The sequence below is a fragment of the Sebastes fasciatus genome, chromosome 1 (genome assembly GCF_043250625.1).
Source record: "Sebastes fasciatus isolate fSebFas1 chromosome 1, fSebFas1.pri, whole genome shotgun sequence".
In the NCBI taxonomy this organism is placed as follows: Eukaryota; Metazoa; Chordata; class Actinopteri; order Perciformes; family Sebastidae; genus Sebastes; species Sebastes fasciatus.
The window spans coordinates 31,761,732-31,773,854 of NC_133795.1; the positions used below are offsets into that span (position 1 = coordinate 31,761,732).

The 12,123-nt window shown below is 38.9% G+C and overlaps 1 protein-coding gene across 14 annotated transcripts in view; it reads left to right on the top strand.

Annotated features, from left to right (window-relative positions):
• Window positions 1-12,123, top strand: part of atp2b2 (ATPase plasma membrane Ca2+ transporting 2) — a 154,859-nt gene that overhangs the window by 103,165 nt on the left and 39,571 nt on the right. For 6 of the 14 annotated variants that reach the window (XM_074643331.1, XM_074643347.1, XM_074643392.1 and 3 more), the window contains exons 4-9: window positions 707-964; window positions 1,787-1,912; window positions 4,591-4,716; window positions 5,121-5,153; window positions 7,308-7,400; window positions 10,658-10,699. In XM_074643331.1, the coding sequence (XP_074499432.1) occupies window positions 707-964; window positions 1,787-1,912; window positions 4,591-4,716; window positions 5,121-5,153; window positions 7,308-7,400; window positions 10,658-10,699 (678 nt within the window). The remainder of the gene's footprint in view (window positions 1-706; window positions 965-1,786; window positions 1,913-4,590; window positions 4,717-5,120; window positions 5,154-7,307; window positions 7,401-10,657; window positions 10,700-12,123) is intronic. The other 8 variants (XM_074643418.1, XM_074643356.1, XM_074643435.1 and 5 more) reach the window with 6 other exon arrangements.

Sequence of the window (12,123 nt, forward strand, 5' to 3'; positions counted from 1 at the left end):
GTACAACAGTATTAGTCTTACAGATCAAGGAGGGTGTGTTCTGTGAGTGTATGCAGTATATCCACTTAATGAACATCATATTGATTGGAACCCCTTTGTACTGCAACAGTAAGTCCAGATTGCTTCTTGGAGTCTAGTTCTTGTTTAAATCAGACCCTGCACATGTAATGTCTATAATATGGGGTCTACACTAGTTCCCTTGTGAGCTGCAAGTGTTTTATAGTCCAAAGCAAATCACCCCACCGTGGGCTTTTGAAGTCATCTAGCCAGTGTAGTGAGTGTAGGGCACAATGGCTCCCAGAGTAATACATGAAGCAGCACGAGGAGGATTGGGAATAGGCCTTGTATCATTCTGTCAGTGCACAACCAGTAGACTACAGGGCATTCATTTGAAGTGGAGCAAATTAATGAAGAAGCGAGGAGAAGTGAATTCTCTGAAGGTCATTTCAGCCAGAATTCATTTTATTTTGTTCTTAGCGTTGTCTTTTATATTGCATATATTGTACACAAGCAGAGAAATTACATATATTCACCTGAGTGTAGGTTTTGATTACATCCCTTTGCGTGTCTTTTATTATGAAGTGTTCATACTCTGTGTGTAAGTGTGTGTCGACACACTACTTGCAGTCCATATGAAAACACAGCGGGCTTGCAAAATGCATGACACCTGTATAATGTTCCCATTCTCCTTCTTGTCGTACTGTAGCCTGTGGCGCGGCAGGAGGCGGGGTAGAGGACGAAGGCGAGGCGGATGCCGGCTGGATCGAGGGAGCAGCTATTCTGTTGTCTGTGGTGTGTGTGGTGCTGGTGACAGCCTTCAACGACTGGTCGAAGGAGAAGCAGTTCCGCGGGCTGCAGAGCCGCATCGAGCAGGAGCAGAAATTCCAGGTGGTCCGCGGTAGCCAGGTCATACAGTTGCCCGTGTCGGACATAGTGGTGGGGGATATCGCACAGATCAAATACGGTAGGTGTGAGGAGATTGACATAATGTGTCTGTGTTAGAGTTTATGACATACAGTAAGTGGAGTAAACTACAAATTCATTCCGAAGCAAACACAGGCAAATATTAACAAACAAGTTATCAATGAAGGATCTTCTGGCTTAATCCAGTTAGCTCCATGACAACAGTAATGTTTTCTGCATAGTAATATATTTCAGGGGACGTAAAGGTGTAATTGCCACCTTTAGTTTTCTGTGTACCGTTAATCTTGAACTTTAAAGATTACACATTGTTTTGTAGCAGTATGCAAGGTATTCAGTCATGCTAACTATCTATCCAATTTGCCCTTTCTTACTACTTCAAAACTCACTCAACTCATTTCTGACTTCAACCTTTGCTTTAATTGAAACATTGTTAGAGTTAACTAAAATTGACCAAACTTTCCAGAACATTTAGATAGCTTTGGTGTGGTTGGACGTGCCTGCTGACTTCCTCAATTGGCTCGTTCATTGTTCTGTGTAAATGAATTTGTATGGTTCAGTGGCTGAAAATAGACTTCCACCTCATTTCCAGAGGGGGATTAAAGTTCTGAAGTCCACCTTAAGCAATTAAATATATTCAAGCAACATTAAGTTAATGTTGAGAAATTAATTAGCTGCAGACAGACCCCTACACATGCACATCCTCTGTCTCTGCAGTTGTCACACTCTATCCTGCCTTAAATAAACGAATCTTTGGAGTTATCTGAATTATTTTGTTGTGAAAGGCAATACCAATCAATATCAATTCCAGAAAATGTAATTAAATCCACTGCAGATAGCAACTCTGCCATTTCTATTGTTGCAGGTGATCTGCTTCCTACTGATGGAATACTGATTCAGGGCAATGACTTGAAGATTGATGAGTCATCACTGACCGGAGAGTCCGACCACGTCAAGAAGTGTGCAGACAAGGACCCCATGCTGCTGTCTGGTAAGTTGCTAGTCAATGGATGGGTGTATGCTGCACGTCACAGTCAAGTCCTCTGCATGCAATGCTGTTGTGTAAAGGAGGAAGGGACAAAAACATAGGAGGGGTACTCGAGGACTCACCTCTTACATGTTCACCTCCTCTGTCTGGCTTACTGCTGAGTTTGAAGTTAGCAACTTTGATTGATCCACTCAACTAAAATATCATTCTGTGTATGTATTGATCTGCATTTCTTTACATCTTAAATGTAAATGTTAATTTATGTACAAAATAGAAAGGCATTTTGGAATTAAAGGTAGGGTCGGTAATGCTGAGAAACTACCAAGAGTACATTAGATTCTTACAAATGATCCAGCTAAATGTTTACGTAATAATCATGACTTTTTTTTTTACAATTATTTCAGAGGCAACCATGTAATGTTGATGACCAATGAAAAAGCCTCAGACTACTGTTTCCAGTTGTTTATATATTGAGGTTTGTCTGCTGTTACTTATTGGGATTAGGATTGGTCTGCCTAGCTCCTTTTGCAGAATATAGAGTGAAAACCAAATTAATTATAAATCACAGTCAAGGCGTTACCTCAGACAGAATACAAAAGGTTGTTAATTATAATCTAAATATCAATGCAGAAGACACTGGCGACAGCCTGGAAGACCTTATTTTTTAATCTACTTTCCCTCTATATTAGTTTGCTGCAGCAGAGACACTAGAATTTGCAGCTGTAGGATTCTTAAAGAATATCACTGATAACAGAAACGTGGGTTAATCTGATCTCACATCTTAGTATTTTTTCCCTGTGGATAATTAGCTGTGTGCCTTTTTGCTGTCTTCTTTAATTAGCCTCATTTTCACCCACATCTACTTATTCTCCCAAAGGTTAATAATGTTCTGCGTGTGCATTCTGTACACATACACTCGCACAGACGTGTAGTGCGGTCTGCACACAGTTTCACAGTGACAGGTTTTTACTGCTTTTGGCTCTGTACTTCAGCACATTGGATTTAAAATGAAATAGCGAATGAGAATAAAGCACTGACATTTGGCTTTAATGGTGTTTTATATATTGATACAGAATCAATATAGAACCAAAGCGACCTATACGTTTTCTAGAGTAACCAATCAAATGTTCTTGATTGACCACACAAGTCACTCATACAGTAGGTGCTACTAGATGATACTGTACTATGAAATAGGAACACACTGTAAGCCAATGAATACTTTCACACTTTCATACTGTACGGAAATTATTCAATTTCACCATTATACGTAGGGATGTTGAGTTTAGATCATGGGCCAGCAACCTTAGGCACGCATGCCAATGGTGGCAGCTTAACCAATGGCACACTAGCAATAAGTGTGCAAGAGAGTTTTTTGGAAATGCTGAAGTGCCCTCTCATCCGAATGCCAAATTACCGCTTTCACTGCCATTGGCAGTTGCTCGGGTTTGATTGACCCGCATTCCATGAAAACTGCCCTACTCCGCCTCTAATTGACTGGTACTCGTTGCCGTCTTTGCAGAATGGAAACTGTGCATATACTTTGTAACCACAGGGGGTAAAGAAATACAGCTATTTAAATTAAAATGTATTGCTGATGAACAAGATTGGTGGAAGGTTGGTATGATTTCAACTCAGATGTGGATATTGGCAGGATGGCAGCCTCCTTGTATACTGCTCTCTATATAATTACAATATCCTGATTATGGGAGAAATAGTTTTAAAAAAAAGCTGCTATTCAAGTTGCCTATATATATATGGAATAAAATTACAGATCCGTTGAAGAGTTACATTTTGATGTGGTGTTATAATTGACCTTAATGTTGATATGGCAAAAATCATTTTAAAAAAAGGTTGCAGATCCCATGTTTAGGCTTTCAATCGATTAAAATGTTTAATCATGATAAATTGCATGATTGTCCATGATTAATTGCGATTGATTGCAAATGAATCTTAAGTTTTTTTTAGCTTTTCAAAATGTACCTTAAAGGGAGATTTGTCAAGTATTTAATACTCTTATTAACATGGGAGTGGGCAAATATGCTGCTTTATGCAAATGTATGTATATATTTATTATTGGAAATCAATTAACAACGCAAAACAATGACAGATATTGTCCAGAAACCCTCACAGGTACTGCATTTAGCATAAAAAATATGCTCAAATCATAACATGGCAAACTGCAGCCCAACAGGCAACAACAGCTGTCAGTGTGTCAGTGTGCTGACTTGACTATGACTTGCCCAAAACTGCATGTGATTATCATAAAGTGGGCATGTCTGTAAAGGGGAGACTTGTGGGTACCCATAGAACCCATTTTCATTCACATATTTTGAGGTCAGAGTTCAAGGGACCTCGCCAAAATTTAGCATAAGTTTGGAGCATTATTTGCATTATTTTCAATGGATTCCCTATGTTTTCCAGTTTCATATGATGCCAGCATGAACCCCCTACAACCTAAAAATCGCAAGTTGCATTAATGCGTTAAAGAAATTTGTGGCGTTAAACAAATTACATGTAAGTTAACGTGTTATCATCCCATTCATTTTGACAGCCCTAATTTTAATAAAGGCACACGATCATGGCAGAAACACAAAGAATATAACTTTTTTTTTTAAACAAACACTGAGAATATATCTAATCTAGCTGAAAAACCTCTTAAAACCCTGCTTTGCTTTCTCCAGGCACCCATGTGATGGAGGGGTCAGGGCGCATGTTGGTGACTGCTGTCGGTGTCAACTCTCAGACTGGAATCATCTTCACCCTGCTGGGGGCCGGCCCAGAGGAAGAGGAGAAGAAAGAAAAGAAAGGTAGGATCATCAAATAATATATATCTTTTTATAAACATGCAAGATTTTCTCCAGTTGCTTCAGGAGAACTGAGGTAATTTGTTTTTTTTGTCAGTGTTGCTCAGCAACGTACCCTTGAAAAAGCTTTTGCCCTTTCATTACCTTATGTCCTGAAAGTCTGTGTACGCTCATTGCATAATATCAGTGTTTTTAACCATGTTATAAACAATAAACAAATGAACAAATTTCCACCTTTTGTAGGTATTCGTAGTACTGTACCTGACAGTGAGCCTCTTTGCTGAATGTGTATAAATACTGTATGAAAAGAGTATTGGTGGTACATTAGTGAGCTGCAGTATCCAGGTTCTGTGGGTTCAGGTGCATCATTGTCCTTACTCTCTTATCGTTCCAAATTCACCTCGAAGGAGGGGCAGTGGCAGATGGACACCAGAATACAGGTAGAGTATCACCTTTCTCTGACCCCTGGGAGTGGTACTTGATCCCTTTGACCTTTAACCCCTCACGATCCCCAATAAACCACCGCTACTCTACACCCCTCCTCTGTAGCCGAGCACCCTTCCCTCAGTTTAATTCCTCACTTAAAAAGAGAAGCCTCATCCTCACAACACTGCATCTTTTTAAGTGTTGACAGATGACACATTTCACAATGCATAATCCTCTCCCCATATAACAGGCACTGCACTCATCAAACTAACTAGCTAGCATTCAACAACAGTCCTGTTTCAGAGACGTATTGAATGCCACGAGTAAACAAAGGCTGTCAGACTCATCTCATTTCTGTTTTTACAGAACAATGACATGAGAGCGACAGCCTCGCAGGTGTACAGCACATGTACCAGCAGTAGAGAGTGAAGTAGACAGTACGAGCTTTTGTACGATGTTATTTTTACATCTTATACATATTTTAACATGAGTAGTGTTACAGTACCAGGGCCTCTTTGGACAGCTCTGTAGTTTCAATGAGCAGGTACCCCAGTAGCATGCATGGATACATACTATATGTTTATAAGCATTTTGCTTCAGTGCTTTCTCAAAATTGTTATATTATATAAGGCAACAGTAAAAAATATCCTCTGATCTGAACACTAACAAATACTATACATGTTCTTCTTTTGATCTACATCTTGAATAGTAGTGCTTCAACAGCTTATTGTATGCAGGTGTCTGATCAACCAGCAACAAACTGTACAGTGTAACACATAATCTGGGCTCAGGGATGCAGTCATTTAACTATTTAACTAAATTCACTCACACATTCAAGTTGCAGATTTGATCAAAATTGGTGTTTTCAAAGTTTCTCTGCTAGAAATTTCTGTTAAAATCTTACAAAAAAAACCCTACAACACATCATGAACTCAATACTTCATATATAGCCGGCCTACTTAATACAACTTTAACAACTTAATTTAAAGTTGTACATAGACTACATGAATATAATTTGTTAAAGTTAAGATTACCTTTGGCAACTCAGACGTTTATAAAGGTTCATATCAGCAGACTGTATTATTACTCAGATGGATTTTCTGACAAAACACTACTCATGATTGTATCAATAATTTGCACTAAAATCAGTGGGGTGCTGTGTCATTAAAGGAAACAATTGCTTTTCAATGAGATAATAAATGAAGTATAGAATTGTGATAAAACTTCCTAGCTGCTGTAAGTCAATGTGTTTTTGTTATCAATGAACTCTAGACACAGAACCCAAAAGGACACATGAAAACAATTATTGACCTTCAATTGAATTTCCTTTTCCCAGTAATCATAGTTTATGTGACTGCTGTCAAAAGACATTAACAAATCCTTGTGAGATCCATTCCAGGTTTTGAAAACCACAATTGTAACTACAGGGGGCGCTAAGGCAAAAAATACCCTCTCATATTTACTCTAGTAAAATGAATTAGCCCTGTCACTTAACTGGTTGGAACATGTGTATTTCCCTTCTTTCTAATACGTTGACCCTTTTACGTTTCGTTTATGCAACACCTTTTAGCTCATTTGTTTCAGATTTGCTGCTCAAATTTTGATTTTGTGATGCTAACAGATATTACATGAATAACATGGTTTAAATGAACTTCACATTGCAACAAATTAGGAAGAACAAAAATGACGATAAATGCAGTCTATCACTATTGTTTACTACACAATGCAAGATTATATACAGTTCATTCAGTATGGTGAAACAAGTATTTGTAAAATCAACGTACAAACAATAGGTTTGTTTCTTTTTTTGTAGCTCTGGTTTCACATTTTGTTATATTGTTTTTACACATGTTATGTTCAGATTTCATGTTACATGTCTGTCCAATGTTACACTTGTTTGTTTTATTAACCCAACATTTATTAAATTACATAACATACATACGATTACAGAAATAATACATACATTCAAATTTGTTTAAACCATACTGATCACAACACTAATCTTTATTATTCACATACAGTCTACATATGCTGAAACTCTTAAATGTGCTATAACCATGTTATTTCTGTTCATTGTCTTGTGTGTGCACATGCGTGTGTTTGTGTGTGGGCGCGTGCGTGTGTGTGTTTTTGTTCATTTGTGTTCGGCCTTCATTGTTACTGGCTAGACTGCTCCCATCCCCCTATCCACCCCATCGCAACTATAGCCACGGATGGGGCTGCAGGCATTAATGCCCCTGGCAGTGCCAGCCTAATTAATGGTAGGTTGACAAAAACCTCTGATCTCTGACCTCTTTCTGTCGTGACTTTTTGGTCTCCTCCTACCTTCTCCATTCTCCTACTGCCTCCTATCATGGGTGCTCACCTTCTGCTCTACCTTTCCTTTCAGTTGTGTTGGACCCTTTTGTATCCATGCTGTCAATGCACGTCCTCTTGTAGTCGTAGAAATTAGTCTCGTGTTTCTTTTTCTTCTCTTTACGCTATCTTTTGTCTTGTAACGCTTTTAACGTATATACTACATAGCTGCCTTGGAGAAATTTGTAATGATTTTGGATTTCTTTGTGGTTTATCTTTAAATGAAAACTTAAAACAAATAAAACTCATAAGGTCTCTGGGATGCGAAGACTTAGTGAAAACCTTTTGAGCAAGGATTACATTGGTGAAGTCTTGCAACATTTGTTTGTTTAACATTGTGTTGTGTCTTTAAAGGAATAGTTTGAATTTTTGGGGAATTCCGCTTATTCCCTCTCTTACTGGGAGTTAGATTAGAAGATTGATACCACTGCTCCCAGCCAAGAAATAGCCTGAAACATGTCCTTTTTCAGCCTGTTAAACTGTTATCAGGTAATTAAATGGCCATTACTGGTGATTTTAAGCCTCATACACATACTTGCCAACCCTCCCTTTGCTGGGAGACTCCTGTATGTCATTGCCGTCTCCTGGTTTCCTCCCGACGTCACAATTCTCCCTTATTTCTCCCGATGTATGAGAATTTTCAAACTTTTTTTTGAGGTCTCAAGGTTGGCAAGTATGCTCATAGATGTGGGTCAGAAGGTGCCTGCTACACCCACTAGTAGGTTTAATCATCGATTCACATGGTAGATCACCGAAAGAAGAAATAAAATAAGACGACAGCGACATCTAGCGACCGTAGTAATTATGACAGGAGCAAAAGCGGAAGTCAGGCACTCAAGATAGATAGATAGATAGATAGTATCTTTATTGATCCTGAGGGAAATTCAAGTTTCCAGCATCACAGTTCCAGTATGTAGTATAGGCCGCGTGACACTCTGTATGGGGTGGAGGTCGGGGCCAATGAATGGGACATTAAACACACTACTTTCACCCAGGAGACTGGGGTTCGCATCCCGTGTGAAACCAGCACTGTGTAGTTGTCTTTGTGTTCACACGCATTAAGTTTCACTTTCACTTTTCTAACATAGTTATTTTAAGCCAAAATACAATGTTTCTCCTTAAACTTAACTAAGTGTTTTTTTGTCCTAAACGTAAAGAAGTTGTTTTGTTTGTGTTCAAAACGTAACGTTATAAAACGTGTTAGAATTTGTTGCTTTTATGTTTCGCTTTCACTTTTACAACACAGTAGGTGTAGCAGGCCCCTACTGACCCACAACTATGAGGCTTGTAACGACTGATAACGCATATTTAATGAGCTGATAACAGTCGAATCGGGTGCATTTTTGCACTTTGTTTTTTGTACAAATCAAACTTGAACAAATGACATATAATGTGTTAAGTTGTGAGCTTTAAAGGTGCTGGTACCGCCGGACAGAGCTAGGCTAGCTGTTTCCCCTGTTTCCAGTCTTTATGCTAAGCTTACTGGCTGCTAGTGGTAGTGTCATATCTCTGCAAGAAAATATTTAAGATACTTGCCAAAATGTATAAATACGTCATTAAATGGTGCCTGTTAGACGCTAGCTGAAGACTGGTGGCCAAATCCTACTGTAGGGCCGTCTCCTGTAGTTGGGTGTCCTCTGAGATCACTTAGTGCAAATCCTCAATTTTTTGCTTTAGCTGGACAAGATGCAAAAGATTAACTTCATTCATTGTTGCACTGGGTTCTCTCTTATCTTTGTCTCCTTGGAGAGCAGCCACAAAAATGTTAGTACTCAAGGCAGGAGGAGCGTGATTTGCACTGTAATGACGACCTTGTGCTCTCCTGGGCTGGAACAAAGCGATTTGTCATCTTCAGCTTTATTGTGACTCCAGGGAACTGGCTAATGTGGAAGTGGAGGTGAAACGAGCCATTTATTCTCCACATACATGGCGAAGATTCTGAGAAAATCTGATCTTCCAGCTCTACCTGAGCAATTTTCTCGGTGACATTTGAGCACAAAAGCACTGAAAGACAGATTTGACTGCCCTGCACTGAGACAAAGAGTGCATATCTCTATAATTATTGCCTGGGTAGATAATGGGATCAACACTGCAGCATATAATAAATGCTTTCTTGAATATTATGTTCTTATTTTGTTAACATTGTGTGTTTGAAAGCACAAGACTCATGTAACGTTTAGTTTTATGTTTCATCGGCTTGCAAGATGATATATACTGTATGTACTCTGTTAGACTACCAGCAGGTTGATTCTGCAATTTAAAACGTGTCATTGAAACGCACATTTAAATTAAGTTCACTCTAAGTTCACTCCTTGTGTAAGCAGAATCCAACAGCATAATAAATGCACTGTCCCTAAACTTAGATTTCGATTTTCCTTCAGTTGTTCTTATGTAACTTTGCCATGTGGGAGGCTTTTCCTTCTGGCTCCCTTTCTCTCTCTCTCTCTCTCTCTCTCTCTCTCTCTCTCTCTCTTTCTGCATTGTTCACATCTCCAGTCTGCTTCCCCCTAAGCGTGTGATCTTGCATGTGCTTTCTGAATTTCCCTCTTATGCATGCACTCTCTTGTTTGCGTGTATGTGCTGTGTGTTTGTGGTGTACTCTCCCCCACTGTCAGGTGTTCAGTGTAATGCTGTATCTACTCTATGTCTTAATATCTCATTTTATACCCTGACGATTTGACTCGTATTGATGATAATGTGTGTGGAATTACCTGTGCTCATAGTGTGAGTATGTCACAATATTCGACTTGGAGTTTTCTTTTAATGTTCAGCATATTATGTCACACGCGATGTCAAAATATTTTTGTTTCAGAAAGGCCCATTAAGCATTTTTAATTACCGAATTATTTACTTATGCAATAAAATGACGTCTATTAAACGCCTAATTTCCCCCCCCACTTAATACAAGAAAATCTGCACACTACCGTATTTGTCTGTAGCCCATTGCCAGCAGCTGTAGCTTCTGTTTGTACATTACATCACTGACACATCACAAGCCTTTCTATGTGACTGTCACAGAGACGGTGTATTAAAAGTCATTTTCCTGTCTCCCTGTTTGTGAATTTTTGGTTTTCACTGTGTGTGCTGTCTCTGTGGTGATACTTTGTTGACTTGTCTGCCTTGGTTATTTTTGTTGTTATTGTCTTGTATGTCTCCATCATAGGTAAAATGCAAGATGGCAATATGGAGAGCAACCAGATTAAAGGTAACCAAACCATATCTTTCACTCTCTCCTCCCCTGCCTTCTCTCTTCTTCCTCCTCGCCCTCCTTCCCTCTCTTCTTCTTCTTCTTCCTCTTCTCATTGTTTCCCTTCTATGGTGTGTGGTGTAAACTCTGGGTCAAATGCAGGTAGGAAATCCTACTTTGCTTTATTTATTCCAGCCTTCATTACGTTCTACTCTCTTAATACCTCACTGTCTCAATTTTTTGTGCAGTGCTAATTTAGATTCCAAAGTCTACCACTACAGATTAAGTCAATCCCAGAGAACGTCAGTGTTTGACCCAGGTTTTACCTGCAGTCATATTAGTGTAGAAAATCCCTCCTCTTCACTCTGTCTGTCACTGATGTGTTGTCCCTGGTCTGTTGTTCTGTTGTTGTTGTTCTTGTTGTGTTGTCTTGTTATCTACGAGAGAACAGAAACCTGTCCCTCAACTGCTGTATCTGCCTCACTCAGGCTGCCCTTTTCCACCAAAACCACTCAAAACTGTCCTCTTAGTACTCAAGTTATACACCACACCCTGTTTTCCCCTTTCCACTTTTTCCTTGAAATGTTCCCGATACAATATGACATAAATTGTCTGTGATTAAAGGGATACGACGTTGTTGATGGTGTCCTTCAGGGGTGTTACTACTGTACAGTAATGATTGTTTTTTATTATTGTTAATCTATCAATTTAGTCTGTGAAGAATTAAACAGAATGAAAAATGTTTATCCCAGGGTACCAAAGAGATGCCTTCAAATATCTTAATGTGTCTGACAAACAGTCAAAAACACAAATGTCTTTAATCAATTACTTATTCATGCATTTTCTTTGAATTGCACTTGTCAAGTGAACAGACCAATATATTTTTTCTGTCATCTAAAAATTCAAACTTGGAAATTGTCGGCATCCTCACCACTCTTTAATCAGTTTATACCAATAAGTCTACACATACCACATACCAAGATGGAATAACAGACACAAGATGAGCAAGTCAAAGTGTCCCAAGAGAAAAGGGGTGAAAGGGCAAAGGGTTTGACCTTCTGCCGCATACAGTTGGCTACTTTCTGTCTTGTGTCATGGGCGTGGAAAAACAAATGCACCACCAGAGAGACATGACAAATGTCCAACATTAAAAGGTTTGTCATCAGCATTGGAAAACTGGGCTGAAATGATTCTTGGTAATGGGCTACATTAACAGAGAAGCACTGTGCTGTATGTGTGTGTGTGTGAGGGGGAGAGAGATGGAAACAGAGTGAGGTAATTGAGGATTGGTTTTACAGTACGAACAAATTTTCTTTTCTTTTTTTTTACAGAAAATAGGGAAAACATTTTTGCCACACAAACATATTTCCTACAGTATAAAGTAGATAGAATATCAAGTAAGTGTGAAGATAGATTATGTAACATACATAGATCACTGTGTA